Source organism: Chelonoidis abingdonii, chromosome 2 (genome assembly GCF_003597395.2).
Source record: "Chelonoidis abingdonii isolate Lonesome George chromosome 2, CheloAbing_2.0, whole genome shotgun sequence".
Lineage (NCBI taxonomy): Eukaryota > Metazoa > Chordata > Testudines > Testudinidae > Chelonoidis > Chelonoidis abingdonii.
In genome coordinates, this window is record NC_133770.1 from 153,036,532 (window position 1) to 153,054,274 (window position 17,743).

General features: G+C 48.9%; 1 protein-coding gene across 2 annotated transcripts in view; it reads left to right on the top strand.

The window, feature by feature from the left end:
• The window catches only part of TCF7L1 (transcription factor 7 like 1), a 130,532-nt gene extending 112,799 nt beyond the window's left edge, over positions 1–17,733 (top strand). The window contains exons 5-11 of one of the 2 annotated variants that reach the window (XM_032773400.2): positions 107–209; positions 6,533–6,616; positions 10,591–10,734; positions 11,962–12,121; positions 13,284–13,391; positions 15,170–15,230; positions 16,731–17,733. In XM_032773400.2, coding sequence (XP_032629291.1) covers positions 107–209; positions 6,533–6,616; positions 10,591–10,734; positions 11,962–12,121; positions 13,284–13,391; positions 15,170–15,230; positions 16,731–17,167 — 1,097 coding nt within the window. In that variant the 3' untranslated portion in view covers positions 17,168–17,733. The remainder of the gene's footprint in view (positions 1–106; positions 210–6,532; positions 6,617–10,590; positions 10,735–11,961; positions 12,122–13,283; positions 13,392–15,169; positions 15,231–16,730) is intronic. The other variant, XM_075062717.1, reaches the window with a different exon arrangement.
• Positions 17,734–17,743: the final 10 nt, after the last annotated feature.

Consider the following 17,743-nt stretch of genomic DNA (forward strand, 5'->3'; position numbering starts at 1 on the left):
CTGGCGAGGTAGTACAGGAGTGTGAGCAGCCTAACCTGACAGCTGTGACCCCGGGATGCCATTACAGTGATTTAATGCCTGTTGTTTTTTTTCTCCTCCATCATAGGAATTCCACGACCACCTCACCCTTCAGAACTATCTCCTTATTACCCGCTGTCTCCTGGCGCTGTTGGCCAAATTCCTCATGCATTGGGCTGGCTGGTACCACAGTAAGGATCAAAATTCACCCTATAACCTTTCCTTTCCTCGCGCCTCCTGCTTCTCACCTACTGTGGCAGATTTCCCTCTGCAAGCGTAGAATTCTGCACCTTCCCAACCGACTGAATCGGAATTGCTGCTGCAGCTGGACCCTTCCCAGTTCTGTGCTGTTGTTCCCTGTGCCTGCCGTGGATTGGACCAGGTTCCACATGCTTCAAGTGTCCACTGAGTTCCCTCTCGCCTCCGCAATCACTATTTTTTTGAGATATTACCGACAAAAACTATGTTAACCTATAGTTGGAGAGTGGAGAGCACATAAGTCATTTAGGATCAAATACCTGACAGGGCTCTTGTGGGTAGCCTCCAGACCAGCATGAGAAACCCAGGAAATTCCAAGTTTAACTTTAACTTAAAAGAAATCCAAGCATGATAAGGTCTAGAAATGCAGATAGGCTATCCAAACAACCTTAACTCTGCCCTGAAGTGACACCATGTGATAGAATCATAGAAGATTAGGGCTGGAAGAGAGCCCAGGAGGTTATCTAATCCAACCCCTTGCTCAAAGCAGGACCAACCCCAACTAAATGTTGTGAGCAAGACACAGGAAGTCATTCTTCCGCTCTACTCTGCACTGGTTAGGCCTCAACTGGAGTATTGTGTCCAGTTCTGGGCACCGCATTTCAAGAAAGATGTGGAAAAATTGGAGAGGGTCCAGAGAAGAGCAACAAGAATGATTAAAGGTCCAGAGAACATGACCTACAAAGGAAGGCTGAAAGAATTGGGTTTGTTTAATTTGGAAAAGAGAAGACAGAGGGGACATGATAGCTGTTTTCAGGTATCTAAAAGGGTGTTATAAGGAGGAGGGAGAAAACTTGTTCACCTTAGCCTCTAAGGATAGAACAAGAAGCAATGGGCTTAAACTGCAGCAAGGGAGGTTTAGGTTGGACATTAGGAAAACGTTCCTAACTATCAGGGTGGTTAAACACTGGAATAAATTGCCTAGGGAGGTTGTGGAATCTCCATCTCTGGAGATATTTAAGTGTAGGTTAGATAACTGTCTATCAGGGATGGTCTAGACAGTATTTGGTCCTGCCCTGAGGGCAGGGGACTGGACTCGATGTCCTCTCGAGGTCCCTTCCAGTCCTAGAATCTATGAATCTATGAATAAATCATCCTAGCCAGGGCTTTGTCAAGCTGGGCTTAAAAATCTCTAAGGATGGAGATTTCACCACCCTCCTAGTGAAATAGTTGTTCCTAATATCCAACCTAGACCTCCCGCACTGCAACTTGAGACCATTGCTCCTTGTTCTGTCATCTGCCACCACTGAGAACAGCCGAGCTCCATCCTCTTTGGAACCCTCTTCAGGTAGTTGAAGGCTGCTATCAAATCCCCCCTCACTTTTCTCTTCTGCAGACTAAATAAGCCCAGTTCCATCAGCCTCTCCTCTTAAGTCATGTGCTCCAGCCCCCTGATCATTTTCATTGCCCTCCGCTGGACTGTCTCCAATTGTCCACATCCTTTCTGTATTGGGGGCCCCCCAAAACTGGATGCAATACTCCAGATGTGGCTTCATCAGTGCTGAATAGAGGGGAATGATCATGTCCCTCGATCTGCTGGCAATGCTCCTACCAATGCAGCCCAATATGCCATTAGCCTTCTTGGCAACGAGAACGCACTGCCCACTCATATCTAGCTTCTTGTCCATTGTAATCTCTAGGTCCTTTTCTGCAGAACTGCCGCTTAGCCAGTCGGTCCCCGGCCTGTAGCACTGTATGGGATTGTTTCATCCGAAGTGCAGGACTCTGCACTTGTTCTTGTTGAACCTCATCAGATTTCTTTTGGCCCAATCCTCCAACTTGTCTAGGTCACTCGGGACCCTATCCCTACCCTCCAGCGTATCTATCTCTCCCCCAAGTTTAGTGTCATCTGCGAACTTGCTGAGGGTGCAATCCATCCCATCATCCAGATCATTAATGAACATGTTGAACAAAATGGGCCCTAGGAACGACCCCTGGGGCACTCCACTTGATACCGGCAGCCAGCTAGAAATCGAGCTGTTGATCACTACCTGTTGATCATGACAATCTAGCCAGCTTTCTATCCACCTTACAGTCCATTCATCCAATCCATTCTTTTTTTAACTCGCTGGCCAGAATACTGTGGGAGACCGTATCAAAAGCTTTGCTAAAGTCAAGGAATAATATGTCCACTGCTTTCCCCATATCCACTGAGCCAGTTATCTTATCATAGGCAGTCAAGTTGGGCAGGCATGGCTTGCTCTTGGTGAATCCATGTTGACTGTTCCTGATCATCTTCCTCTCCTCCAAGTGCTTCAGAATTGATTCCTTGAGGACCTACTCCTTGATTTTTCCAGGGACTGAGGTGAGGCTGACCGGTCTGTAGTTCTCCAGATTTTTCTTCTTTCCTTTTTTAAAGATGGGCACTATATTTGCCTTTTTCCAATCGTCCGGGACCTCCCCCAATCACCACGAGTTTTCAAAGATAATGGCCAATGGCTCTGCAATCATATCAGCCAACTCCCTCAGCACCCTCTGATGCATTAAATCCGGCCAGCATGTCCAGGTTTCTAAATAGTCCTTAACCTATTCTTTCACCACTGAGGGCTGCTCACCTCCTCCTCATACTGTGCTGCTCAGTGCAGTAGTCTGGGAGCTGACCTTGTTTGTGAAGACAGAGGCAAAAAAAGCATTGAGTACTTCAGCTTTTTCCACATCCTCTGTCACTCGGGTGTTTCCCCCATTCAGCAAGGGACCCACGCTTTCCTTGACTTTCTTCTTGTTGCTAACATATCTGGAGTAAACCCTTCTTGTTACCCTTCACATCCCTGGCTAGCTGCAACTCCAGTTGTGCCTTGGCCTTCCTGATTGTACCCCTGCATGCGCGAGCAATATTTTTATACAAAGCTGTTGCCAAACTGGATCAGCCTTGTGTCCATCTACTCCAGCATCTCGTCCTTTAATGTGACCAGCACCAGATGCATTACAGGGAACGTGCAAGAGACCCCACAGTAGGCAGTTTGGGGATAACCTGACCCCCCAGCGTAGTCCCTAATTGTTAAAGAATGGGTTAAAACTGAAGCCTAAGATGACTATTCCTCCCAAGATGTTTGTATAATTAATTATTCTAACTCTGGTTTCTCTTGTTGTTCATTTATATGCCCAATCCCGTTTTCTATCTTGCTAAATTCTTGGCCTTGAAGACTTCCTGTGGTAATGAGTTCCACAGGCTAATCACATGTGGAAAAAGTATTCCATTTCCTCAGTTTTGAATTGTTCACCTTTCAGTTTTATTGAACTGTCCCTTGTTCTTACATTATGAGGTGGGGAAACAACGCCAATCATTTCCGTCTTTCTTCATAGGAGAGTTTTTACCAGGCCTTTAATCACTCTCATTACCCTTCTCTGAACCCCTCTAGTTCCGCAACTTCCTTTTTCATATGGGTGCCCAGTACTGCACACAGGATCCAGATGAGGCTGCCGTATTAGTGTCTGTAATGGCTTTTTAGTACTCTCTGTTATTCTCCATCCCATTCCTTATGCAGCCTAACATCCTGGTTGCTTATGTGACTGCAGCTGAACCTGGAGCAGAGCTCTCCATTGCGTTACGCACACTGTGAGATCCAGGGTCTTTTTCTGAGTTGATACAGAAGTCTATAAGGTGTATTAAAGTGTGTTCTTTCAATGAGTATTACTTTGCATTTATAAGTATTGAACTAAATCTGCCATCTTGTTGCCCAGTCACCTGAATCTGAAGTTCCTCACAGTCCTGTCTGGATTTAACCAAATATCTTTGTCATCTACAGATTTTACTCCCTCACTGTTCACCCCCTTTTCCTGGCCATTAATAAATATATTAAACAAAACTGGCCCTGATACAGGCCTTGTCGCCCCTGCTTTTAACTTTTTTTTGGTCCACTTATTCCTGCTTTTTCTCCTGCTAGTTTTTTTATCTATGGCGATGTTTTACCTCTCACTGCATGTCAAATTTAGCTTCTGTAGTAGCCTCTTGAGAGACTTTGTCAGAAGCCTTTTTCAAAGTCTAAATAAATGATGTCATCTTCTCCTTTATTCCCTACTTTATCGACACATTTAGAGAATTCCAACAGAAGAGTGAGACGCAGTTTTAGTGAGACACAATTTTATTTCAGAGAAACTATGTTGGTTAGATCCTAGCATGTCATGTTCGTCCACGTCTTATTATTCTGTTTTTAATTATTGTTTCAACAAATTTACCAGGTACAGATGTACAGCTGACAGGTCTGTTATTCCCCAGATCACCCTTAGAACCTTTTTAAAATACAGGTATAACATTTACAGCCTTCCAATCCTCTGGTACAGTAGTTGCTTTTAATGAGAGATTGCATAACTTTGCTGACAGCTCAGCCACTTCATACTTTAACTCCTTCAGAGCTCTTGCATGGACCACCTGGGTCTGGTGACTTACTGCTTCTTAAACTATCAATTTCTTTCAGCACCTCTGCTTCTGACGCCTCAGTCACTAATAGCACCTTTATCCGTATTACCAGGCAAGGATGGGACCAGGATGAGTCTCTCTCCAATACTGATGCAAAAAAGTCATTTAGCTTCTCAACAATGCCCTTATCTTCCTTAATTGTGCTTTTTAAACCCTGATGATCCACCAGTCCACTCATAGGCTTTCTGCTTCTGATTTACTTATGGAATTTCTAGTATTTAGTGCTCTGCTTTTTGAAATCCGTTTTAACCCTCCTTCTTATATATTGCCTCCTGTAACATCTATGATGATGCATTTTAGTATTTGTGATTCCATATTGGATTAAATTGATATTTAAAGACACAAGATTTTTTTTCTTTCGTCTTTATTGTGTCATACAGGGCAGAATACGGTTGTTTGGGATCCCTGTGCATTTCTATTCCATAAAATGTTTGGTTTTCTTTTAAATTTAATCTTACGTTTGACTTTTGGGGGCCTTAGAGTGCTTGTTTTTGTGATCATTACATCAGCTCTGTAATGTATTTTACCCTGAATTGCTAATAACAGATAAGAGTAACCTTGACTCCCTCTTAATGTAATTTTGTGGGTATTCCTTGGTCTTTAAAAAGCTTAGTAAAAATTGCGTACCTGAACCCTGGCCAGGAACCCAAAATAACATTTCCATGTGATATTTCTAATGATTTGAAGATGTACAGTATCAGCCTTCCATATATAAGTAAACTTTCAGGGGAAGAGTCACTGGGATGCTGTTGCTACCTTCAGCTGTTCTGGAGCAGCAGAAAGCAGCCTGAGCATATAGGCCAGGTGAGCTGGCTTTATGGCAGCTTTGCATCACCAGAGCAATGAAGAGCAGCTGGGAAGGAACAGAACTGTCTCTCTCGTATATTCCGGCCCCCTTCCTCCCCCCATAGGCCCTACACTTGAAGAATTACTTCCTTTCGAAATGGCTACGTCCAGCTGTTCTCAGTGGCAGCAAGGCCCCATGTTGCCCTCAGTTAAGATGCCCTCTTTTAAAAATGGATACCACTTCCCATTGTTCCCAGTAGGAGTGAAGCCAACGTGTCTTTGGGGAGAAAGTAAAACCCCTGTGTTGGGGTGTCAGGAGGAGGAAATGAGCAGGTGGATAGAGGCAGGAGTCATCTTTGCTACGGGCAACCTGTGGCCTCAGTCCCATAGGAACAATGGGAGATGGTTGCCATTGTAGGAGGGCATTTTCAGAGCAGGGGCAGCCTTTTTTCTCAGTCTCATTGAGACCTGTAAGAGATGGGTAGCATTTTGCAAAAGGCCAGTTCTTTGTGGAATGAAGTAACATAATTCTTCAGCCTCTGCTGAAGAAGAAACTTTCCATTGTGGAGAATAATGGCAAAAAATGATCAGAAACCCTAAGCAGATTATTTAGATGTAGCCTATGAACAAGATTTCAGTGAGTTTCAACTGGGGGGGAGGTTTGAAGAGTCTCATGTTGTTCCATTGTTAAGATAATTCAAGAGACACTCAAAAAGGACTGAGGGAGCTTCAGTTATTAAAGGACCCATTTTAAAGTTATTTTGAACTCAAAAAATTAATGGATTTACTTGTAAATTCTCAGAAGACATATTCTGTGTTCAAAGAGTAAGTGCTTTAATTTTGTGCAGGACATGCTGTATTTGGCATACCTAACGAAGAGGGGGACTCTTGCTTTAAGTACAAAAATCAGCCTGAAGTACAGAGCTGTGACAGGCATCTTCAGAACATAATCAGAGGGGAACTAGTTCTTGTGGCTTCCCTGTGTGTGATGGTTTTTCTTCCTTTAATGCTTCTAGTAAGGACTTTTTTTTCCCCCTTGCTCGTCCATTTTAGGCAAGGACAGCCAGTGTACTCCATTCCTCCTGGGGGATTCAGGCACCCATACCCTGCCCTAGCTATGAATGCCTCAATGTCCAGGTGAGTCCACATTGGAGTGGAAGGGATGTTGCCAGGGGTAGGGTTCAGTTGGGATTAGAATTAGAGAGTGCAAAAGCTTAACAAGACCCCCAGTGCCAAGCAGACAAACCCCCTTCCCTGTAGAGGCAGGGGTTGTGGTAATACAGGTCTTCCTGAAAGAACATTTGTGCTGAGCAAATAGGAAGGTCTGTGACACAAACGCAGAAGAACAAAGAGCCAGGGAAAACAGGCAAAATTCTGCTTAGCAACTAACAGCTTGAATCCCTGTGGCCTGCAAGCTGAATGGGGAAGGCCCCTGTCCAGTGGCTACTGCAGGCCCCAGAGGCAGGACCTGTGAATTTGTCTCCACTCTCAGAGGCCAGGAGTGCTCCCATGTGCCTCTCAGAACCACTGAAATCTGTTACCTATGGGAGGGGTTGCATCTCTGCTCTGTGGCAAGCGGCCCCTCTTTCCTCCGTCTGTCGATGGGTGTCATGTTGGAGGTTCTCTTGATGAAACTTTTCAGTATTTCTTCTTAGCAGCTTCAGTGAGGGGTTTCTTGTGTCATTGAAAAAAAGAAAAGTGAATACATGTTTTCCAGCCTTGTTGTGTTTGAGCCATTGTGGCTGAAGCCTAAAACTAGTTGGGGTTGAGATGTGCCTCTCTGCACACAAGACCAGCACAATTTATACCTTGCGTGACTAGCTGAAGGCCATTCTTTGAGGGGGAGCACTACCTTCCCTTTTTGCCAACCTGAGATTTGGGAGAACTGGGAAAGATGCCTTCGGGTTCTCCTTAAAAACGTGGCCTTCCCTCCCCATCCCAGAGCACCAAGAGAGAAGGACTGCCCAGCCTGCCTTCTGTGCATTGCAGACCTTCTCTGAAGCACCACAACAAGGCCAAGAAATTGCTGGATCCATGTTACACAGTGGAAGATGATTGCCTTACTTTATACTAGACACGTACGGCACTGTTGGCTCACTGCCCTTATCTTACCTTGTGTCAGAACTTCGACACAAATTAATTGCTCCCCTACCTGTCCCTGCTCTGGCTCCCAGCTTGCGCTGTGTTTGGTCTCATAATTACTAGTTGAGCACCATCATCCATTCTTGGATGTGATGCTGTGTTCTGAACAGTCTGCTATCTTTGCAGTGGGATTGTCAGTGTCACTTAAGCCTTTTGGGAAATCCCATCCGCAAGAGTTTAAATATGGAGAGGCCTACATCCCCCAGTGGGATCATCTGGTTCTTAGTCCTTTTACTCAGCATCAAAGAGGTTGCTTCTTTCTTCGTCCTCTGTTCAAGCTGTGAGCTCGAGACTTTGGGCTAGACAAGATTTTGTGCTCATGTGGCCATAGTGGCCATCTGTAGCATCTCAACACGTTTGTGATCAGGTGAGTGGCTGCTCCACATCCACAAAGGAAGGCTGATTTCCCTGTCCCCCTTCCTCTCTGATTCTCTCCAACTTGTGGTCATAAGTAAAACAGCAGCAGCTTGTAACGCAGGATGAGAATTCATTGGATTCTGTCCACGTCTCCACGATGGAGCTGGAACCAGAGTAGGGGATGGTGACAGACAGAATCAGCGTGTCTGGTCAGAGTTTCAGGTGCTTGTTTGTTACCTTGTTTGAGACACTGGACAGCCCTACGGTCCTCTGTCCAGTCCCTGTCCATTTAACGAGTTATTCAGTGTAATTGCAAGACAAAGGCGGGAGCCTTTGGACACTACTTGTGTCACTCCAAGCAATTGCTAGGAGGCCTGATGAGTGTTAGCATTTCCAACCAGGCCTGGAGCAGGAAATCCTTTATTTGCTGTCATAGAAGCTGGATCATGGATGCACAAGCCTCATGTGACAGACGTTAGTCGTGTTGATTAATCATAGAATTGTAGGACTGGAAGGGACCTTGAGAGTTCCTCCCACGCTGAGATGGACCAAGTAAACCTACCCCCATCATTGACAGGTGTTTGGCCAACCTGTTTGCAAAAACCTCCAGTGATGGGGATTCTAAAGCCTCCCTTGGTAACTTGTTTCAGAGCCTAACTCCCCTTGTAGTTAGAAACCTTTTCCTAATATCGAACCTAAATCTCCCTTGCTGCTAACGAAGGCGATTACTTCTTGTCCTGCCTCGGTGAGCAACTGATCGCCACCCTCTTTGACACCTTATTATGTATTTGAAGACAGTTATCATGTCCCCCCTCCACCTTCTCTTCTCTAGGCTAAACATGCCCAATTCTTTCAAGCTTCCCTCATTGATCGGGTTTTCTAAACCACTTAAAAATGTTTGTTGTTCTCCTCTGGCCTTTCTCCAATTTGTTTGTGTCTTTCTTTAAGTGCAGTGCCAAAAACAGGGCCTAGTCCTCCATATGAGCCTTACAAATGCCAAGTAGAGCAGAAGGATGACATCCTGTGTCTTATATAGCATAATCCTGCTAATATATCCAATGACAATATTTGCCTTTTTCACAACACCTTCATGTGACAGAGAGGTGTGCAGTTACTGTGGGGATGAGGGCAGTATCAGAACCTATACAGAACAATACTACATCATCCCGGACGGTGGAATCTGGGTGACTCTAACTGCCCATTGTGGGGCAAACTGCTCCCCACTATTATACAAGCAAGCTGGCAGACCTTCAAGGCTGTAGCCCAGGGCAAAACACTGGGAGAGGGGCTCTTACTCCACATCTGATAGTCCAGCTTGGGCAGGGTCAAATTGGGAAAACATAAGAATGGCCATATTGGGTCAGACCAAAGGTCCATCTAGCTCAGTGTCCTGTCTGCCGACAGTGGCCAGTGGCAGGTGCCTCAGAGGGAATGAAGAGAACTGGTAACCATCAAGTGATCCATCCCCTGTCACTCATTCCCAGCTTCTGGCAAACAGGCTAGGGACACCATCCCTGCCCATCCTGGCTAATAGCCATTGATGGACCTAACCTCCATGAACTTACCTAGTTCTTTTTTGAGCCCATTTATGGTCTTGGCCTTCACAATATCCTCCGGCAAGGAGTTCCACAGGTTGACTGTGTGTTGTGTGAAGAAATACTTCCGTTTGTTTTAAACCTGCTGCCTATTGATTTCATTTGGTGACCCCTAGTTCTTTTGTTATGAGAAGTAGTAAACAACACTTCCTTATCTACTTTCTCTATACAAGTCATGATTTTATAGACTTCAATCACATCTCCCCTTAGCCGTCTCTTTTCCAAGCTGAAAAGTCCCAGTCTTATTAATCTCTCCTCATACAGAAGCTCTTCCATGTCCCTCATCATTTTTGTTGCCCTTTTCTGAACCTTTTCCAATTCCAATATGTCTTTTTTGATCCTTTCCTAAATTATGCTTTCCTGGGTTCCACCATGCGCTCTGTAGTCACATGGTTTGGATCCCTTCAAGCTCTGTTCCTGATAGCAGGTGTGGCAGGATGGTTTGTGAGGAGAGGCAAATCTTCAGTAAGCAGATCTGAAACCATTTAGGGGTTTAAAATGAATATTCCAACTGGTAGCTCCCAGGGAGTGTGTGTTGGCAGAGGGAGAGCCTGTGCTCTGCATTGAAGCGTTGGCACATTCCCATGAAGAGCTCATTACAATAATCCAGGCTTGGGCTGGGTACGCATGGCAAGGTTCTGCATCCAAAAACTACCTTCGTCCTACCAGGGGTAGCTAGAAGCTCTCAGAATCTGGCAGGGACCCAGGACCCCTAAATTGAGGGAGGCTGATTTAATCCTCCCCAGCTTGTCTCACGCACTACCAGCATTAACTGTGTCTTATTTGGACTCATTTCTCACCCAGGAGTCCAGCATCTGTCGACACTGGGTTATCTGTGTCCTCCCACAGGGAGGGTGTGGCCAAGGGGTAGGACATTGAGGAGTCCCCGGGGGAGGGTATGTGCCTGTGGGTGGGGTATGAGGAGCTGGGTACAGGGAGAGATTTGCACTGTGTGGCTGGGGCTGTTGCCTTTATTTGTAACATCTGCATCTTGCTTTTCTATTTCTCATGCTGCAGTCTGATGTCCAGTCGGTTTTCCCCCCACATGGTCCCACCTGCCGCGCATGGCCTCCACCCTTCGGGAATCCCACACCCCACCATCGTCTCGCCCATCGTCAAACAGGAGCCCACGCAGGCCAGCATGAGCCCTGGAGGGAATTCGTAAGTAACTGAGCAGCATAGCACCAGCTGGATGGGGCAGGTGACAAACGGGACTGGGATCTGTCCTGGGTGTCCCGAGTGGCCTAGATCTCTTGGTGGGCTGGATGCAGCCAAGCAACATGTGTTTCAAAATAGCAAGGTCTCACTTCTAGGAACAAAGAATGCAGGCCACATGTATGGGCTGGGGCATTGTATCCTGGAAAACAACGATTGCGAGAAGGACTTAGGGGTTATGCTGGAACTCACCTGTTAACGAATGTGGAGGTTTTTCTAAAAGCTCTGCTCTAGTTCAAACAGGAATTAATTCAGGGCAGTCCTATGGCCTGTGCTATGCAGGAGCTCAGACTAGATGGTCACAGAGGGTCCTTCTTCCCTTGTAATCTATACCTCTGGTTTAACACAATAGCTGGGCAAGGCAAGCTCTGTGGTGACGAGAACAAGAAAGGCTTGTTCACTAGACTTTCCAGGAAGCAGATGTTCCACGTGAATTCATTGCAAGTGCCAAGGAAGAGTTCTTCAGTAACTGCCTGGCTGTGCTCACGTCTGGTTATGGGCTGAGTTTATGCCAACTCTCTGGCCCTCTTCTTTGCGATGTCCCATTAGTTAACCCATGACCGACTAGGCAGCTGATTTGCAGCCTTGTTGTTCCCGTGGTTACTGCTGTCTAAGTGGCTGGTTATCACCTTAGGCTCCCACTCTTCCCAGTGGATTACTGACAGGTACATTGATCACGCTGTAGCTGCTTGCCTCTTACTCCTTGTCTGTTGGATTTCTGCTTCTTTGACTTTCCATCGCGGCCCTTGCCACCATTTTCCTTCCTTCTTAGATTTGCCTTTCCTTCCCACTCTCTATCTTACAGCCCAGCTTCTCCCCTTACTGCACTCTGCCAGCCTTGCAATCCTAGCCATCCCCTGGGATGTGCCTTGTGTTTCCACTCCCGATAAGCAGCCCCACTCTCTCCTCTCCATCTTACCTGTGGTGTGAAAGACATGCTGTAAAACCCACCTGGAAGAATAAAATCAGAGGGTGACATCATCTGGACAGGCATTGGTGGGGGGAAGGGATCTGCATTCACCTTCTCCAATAAGATGTGTCCCCCAGAGCTCTAGGTGTCTGGCTGTCATTACAAAGAGACACCACTGCACGCTGTGTAGCAAAGGGAAGCTCTTCTGCAGCGTGGCAACAGTGGGCGCTGCAAATGTTTACTGGCCCATGTGATGGTTCCAGGAAATCCCCCGGCAGTGTGAAGAAGGAGGAGGAGAAAAAGCCCCACATAAAGAAGCCGCTTAACGCGTTCATGTTGTACATGAAGGAGATGCGGGCCAAGGTAGTGGCGGAGTGTACGCTGAAGGAGAGCGCGGCCATCAACCAGATCCTGGGACGAAGGGTAAAGGCGCCTTCTCCTCTGTCCTTTCTTCCCCATTCCCTAGACTCCATGGGCCCAATTCAGAGGTGAGTCCAGACCCTGTCTGCACTGCAGAAATCGGTGTTGGGGGCAAACACATCCAAGTCATTATGCCAGTGCAAACCCCTAGTGTCGGTGCGTGGCACCTGGGTCAAGTAGGCTGGCTCCCTCTGCCTGGAAGGGTGGGGTGGGAGGAGGGCCTGCTTTGGAACTGTGCTGCGTCTGCACTAGGGACTGCATCAGAACTACACTGCTGCAGATCTCTTGAATGTAGACAGGGCCTTGGGCTCATTAGACAACCCCCTTCGACTTAGGCTCCCGTCTGCTTCCCCCAAGGTGTTTCATATATGCGCTTGCACATCCCCTCTGAGTCTGAGGGGCTGGGAGTGTAGAAGGAAAAGCAACATGTAAAGGGGGTAAGTGGGGCCCACCATAGGGGGTCACTGTTAGCTCTCTGCAATTTTCCACCTAGCCAGGTTCTCTTATTGGCATCCCTCCCTGTAGTTTCTGAGCGTCTCCCATGTAGAGCCCTGCTATAGCCACTCAACTAACCGCAGCCAGGCCAGCCTGGGAAATGGGGAGCAGATGTCCCCTGTCACCTAAACACAGTGGAAAATCTGGCACCATGTCCTGCCTAGAGTGATCCCAGCCATAGAGACAGAGTGTAGCATGTTTTCTCAGCTCCACTACTGGAGGGATTGGCGCTCCTGGTTGGGAGCAGCACTGAAACAAGGAGCCTGAGCACCTGGGCACCTATTGCCTGTGAATCCCACAGAGCTCACTGTAGGCTGCACTGTCAGCTTGGTGGCAGCCCTGCTAGGATGTGGCCAGTGCACCTTGTGCTCCAGCTATTCTGGGCTGTGGGCGGCTGCCATCAACTAAAGCACCCCTAAGGCTGCTCTGAGTTACACACTGAGCCCCAGTTCTGGGCTGTTGCTCCTGAGAGGTGCAGCACGGTGACCCAGCAGCTTCACTGTCTTGCTGCCACAATTCTGAGGAGCTGGTGAGGAGAACGACCACTTCCTCACCTCTGGGACCTGAGCTTTGGGCAACGGACCCAGATTGGTGAGTTCAGCCCTTTGTTGGAGGGCGGGGAGTAACCTCCCACGAGTTTCAGCTCTGGCTCTCCTTTTCTCCTACCTAGTGGCATTCGCTGTCACGTGAGGAACAAGCCAAGTACTACGAGCTAGCCCGGAAGGAGCGACAGCTTCATTCACAGCTCTATCCCACTTGGTCTGCGCGGGATAACTATGTAAGTTACCTCCTCACGTAGCTGCTGGAGGGAAGGGAGATCAACACAATGACTTATCCCCTCCACTGCAGGTCTCGCTGGGTGACAGTCTGTGGACTGTGCTGTGCAGGTGGTTAGACTAGATGGTTGTAATGGTCCTTCCTGCCATTGTCAGTCTATGTATGAATCTGTAATCAGGATCTGGCCTGAAGGGTCTCCAAATAGAGATGGGAAACTTGGGGCCAGTGCAATGAGAGACACTGCCACTCCCCTAGCCAGTCTCAGGGTGGTCACTGGGTGTCTTGGGGGAGCCACGCCTGGATGTTGCATAACCCCATCTGGAGGCAGCTGCCCTTGGTTCGCAATGCCCTGCTAACAGATGTCGAAGTTTATGGGCAGCACACCCGACGTAGGGCTGGGTTGTGGGAGAAGTAGGCTCCTGGAGACCAAGGCATTTCTTTCCAGGTGCTAGACATACAGAGGGCCTGTGAGAGCTGTTCAGACCTACAGCGTGCTAACAGGAATCCGGACTGGGGGAAAATGGGCAATAAACATCTAGAACTAAAGAGGGGACTACTAAGGAGAAAATGGGAAATGCCTTAATGAAGGGGTGGAACAAACTGCCCAGAGCAGGGCCCTGCCATTAGAAGAGCTGCACAGTGATGACACGCTCCGGTGGGGTTTTCGGGGAGGTGCTGCTGTCTCTTGCACAGAGGTTGAAATGAAATCAGACTTCCTCACATGTGCAACTGTCTGAGAGGCATCAGCTTTCCCGTCTCTGCTTCTCCAGAGCTAGGAAGTGGCAGGTTCGATTGTCTGAGAGCTGGCCCCAGGTGCCAGATCGGGGAGAGCTTTCTGGGGTGGGGAGGTGTGACGTTAAGGACCATGCAGCACTAGGCCAGGAAACTTGCTGCAAGTGACATGCTTGGACTGGCCCCTAGCAGATGTGCGAGATGGCACCTAATGGGTCTGCTAATGTCCACAGTTGGGAGCCTGTGACATGCCTCTAACTGAGGACTTGTGAATGCTGATGCCAGACTTAGGAATAGAAGAGCAGCCCCCACTCTTCCCTTGGAGTGGGCAAAACTGGCCCCCAGGGGCCGTCCATTGCATCCTGACCATGAACCTGCTTTGATGGTCCTCCCTATCCCTGCCCCAGCTGTGTGACTTCGGTCAGCAGGACCCAGAAGGGGACTCGTGACAGTGCACAATGTGGATCTGGGCCGGGCTGGTGCTGTACTGTGGGGCAGAGTACACACAGAATAAATAGCACATATCAAAGGCAAGGTCTCCTGACCTGTCCCTGTCTGATTTAGCAGCCTCACCAAGTTACTCTTCTGGGGTTGACCCTGGCTCGGAGTTCAAGGGCCCCCAATGATAAGTCACAGGTTAATGCAGAAGTGCAGTATGGCCTCATGCCCCCTTCTCCAGAGAAGAGTCTTGTTCCCAATGTCTATTAACACTGCTGCTGCAGTAGTGCCAGCCCGGGTGAGCCCTACTGCACTAGACACATAACGTGAAAGGTCCCGCCCCAGGGAGCTCACTCTAAAGAACACACCAGGTGGGTGAGACATGAGTGGATGGAGTGGGGGGGGGGGGGTATATAACTGCGTGAATTGTGTCACCTCATCCTGCTGCTTCTCGCACTGCTTGGTCAGTGCTCAGACCCTGGGGGCTGTTCCACTTGGTGCCCTGTCCTTATCCTGAGCCCCGCGAGTTCTCGTGGATCAGGGTGGAGAGGGGTGAGGGGTTTACTGAGAGTCAGCGACAAAAGCTGCAAGGGGGGTTGTCTTTTCCAGGGGAAAAAGAAGAAGAGAAAGCGAGAGAAACAGCCCCAGCAGCAGATCCAGGACACAGAGAGTAAGTACAGCCTGCTCCCCTCCTTTGGTCTGATATGAAGGGGAGGAAAGGCCATAGGGCCAGCAGAGAATTCACCAACCAACCCTGACAGCTTTAGCTGCCTCATCCAGTTAGAAAATTGTAGCCCAGGAAAGTGAGCATGATTTTCAAAAGCACCTGACTGACTGAGGAGCCTCAGTGGCCCTGAAATTCAATGGGATCCAGGAGCCTAAGTCATTTAGATGCTTCGGAAAAATGGCACCTTAACGCCCTAAGTGAAAGCACACTGGGGTGCACAGTATGAAGTACTAAAGCCACAGTTACAGTCCCCGGGGTCCCCTGCACTCTGCTGCTGTTAAATAGCGGCAGTAGGACATTGCTCTTTGCCCCATGTCAGCATAATCAGAGTGGCTATATTAGTGCGACTGGGTAGCAGAAAGTTCAGTGCCCGACAACCTGCAAATTGTAAGTATCTTAAGGCAGGAGTCCCCAACGCGGTGCCCGCAGGCGCCATCTTAGTGTGCCCGTGTCCTGGCCCCTGGGAGAGCACCTGCCAAAATGCTGCAGCAGCATTTTGGCAGGGACGCCTCTCAATGACAACGTTTGCCGCTTGCCGTCAACGAGTGATGTCATTGAGAGGTGTCACTCTCGAATTTCGGCGGGGGCACCTCTCGATGACCTTGCTTGTCGACGGCAAGCAACTATCGATAGGCGTCGCCGCCGAAATTCGGAGGCATTTCGGCGGGTGCTCCACCGCTGCAGTGGTCCTTCGACTGGCGCCCGCCAGTCAAAAAGGTTGGGGACCGCTGCCTTAAGGTCTGGCCTCCCTGCAGAGTTAACTCATTGCCTCCAGCTCTGTTCCCATCCCCATCCACAACCCTCTCACCTGAGTGTGGTGGTGCTTCCAGCCTGGGCTAGCTGGCTCAGCTGGGCCGTGGGGTTAAGCCTAAGTGAGGCATTCACTCAGGCTGGTAGCCCACCTACTTTGTAGTGAGGACACAGGCTAAATCACTAGTGCTGATAGCCCTCCATCGCCCTCCCCCAGTTCCCCGTGTGCCCAGAAGAACAGACACGTTCTGCAATTCAATGGGAAAGAATCATAGACCTGTTCAGCTGACCGCAGTGCAAAGAACCAGGCCTGTGTCCCCAAGCATCTTAGCAACACCCTCAGGGGAATGCTGCACCAGTGAGGGAACACTAACTTGGGCAGGGCTTTGCAGAGTGGCTGCTCACATCCAGGTGCCAGTCACCCCAGTTAACCCCTCAGTGAGGCTGTACCCGTGTTGTGCATTCACAGGTCTTTCGCATGTAATGTTGAGGCTGATAAGAGCAGGCTATTGAATTAGCATTGCCCATGAGCAACAACAATCTGTTAATGAATCTGGTTCCAACTGCAGATGGGATTTGCACTGGCTGTTTCCCAAGCGTGGGCAAATCCACAAAACCTAACCACAGGCCTTGGGGACCGGCTGACAGGGTCTTTGCAGTGTGACTTACTGGTGTCTTTTCTGCCCCTTACAGGCTCTCTGGCCTCCAAGAGTAAAAAGCCATATGTGCAGTACCTGCCTATTGAGAAACCCTGCGATAGTCCTGCTTCCTCCCATGGCAGCATGTTGGATTCGCCTGCCACCCCATCAACAGCCTTGGCATCGCCCGCTGCCCCAGCTGCCACCCACTCTGAACAAGCTCAGCCCCTCTCACTCACCACCAAACCGGAAGCCAGGGCCCAGCTGTCTCTCCATTCAGCTGCTTTTCTGTCAAGTAAGGCTGCCTCCTCCTCTTCCAGCCTTAGCAGCTCGTCGCCTCTTCTCTCCAGACCCATCCCGTTTGCCACAATGACCCACACGGCTCTCCTGACCTCGCCGCCTTCCTTTCCGGCTGCCATTCCTTCCCCGCAGGCTGCCCTGACAGTGCTGCAGGCCCAGCCGCTCTCCCTGGTCACCAAGCCAGCTGACTAAGGAGGAGCTGCCCTCCCCAGCCACCCCTGCTGTACATTGCTGAAGCCACAATCGAGATTCAAAAGCAGCCAAACCATTATTGGTCAATATTTGACCCTTTCTGAACTCTTTTGTAAGTGGACTCTGGAGGAAGGTGCTTTATGCTCAGAGCTGTTTCCAGTAGTCAATCTAAAGACCGTTTTTATTAAAAACAAACAAAAACCTCGTGCGAGCCAAGGCCGAGCGGTTTGTTCCTGCCTCTCCCACGTGGACTTGTAAAGATGGAGCCCCTCTCTCTGGCATTTGCAGGGTGGTTGTTGCTAACTCTGAGTGGTGCCCACCCGGGCAGCATACACCAGCCAGCCAGCAGGGCTGCCCCATTAACAGCCATTCCAGGCGAGTCTCAGTACCAGAAACAAAATAGAAATGCCGGACCCCTGCCTCAGAAAAGTGCCAGCTACCCTTCCTCCTCAAGGGAACGTACATCCCCAACCCTGGAGAGGCCCAAGACTCCTGCCCCCAGCCTGGAGGGAGTGTGACTTGCCAGGACAATGCCAGCACAATCTGCCCCATTTCCTCCCATGATTATTTGGTGGG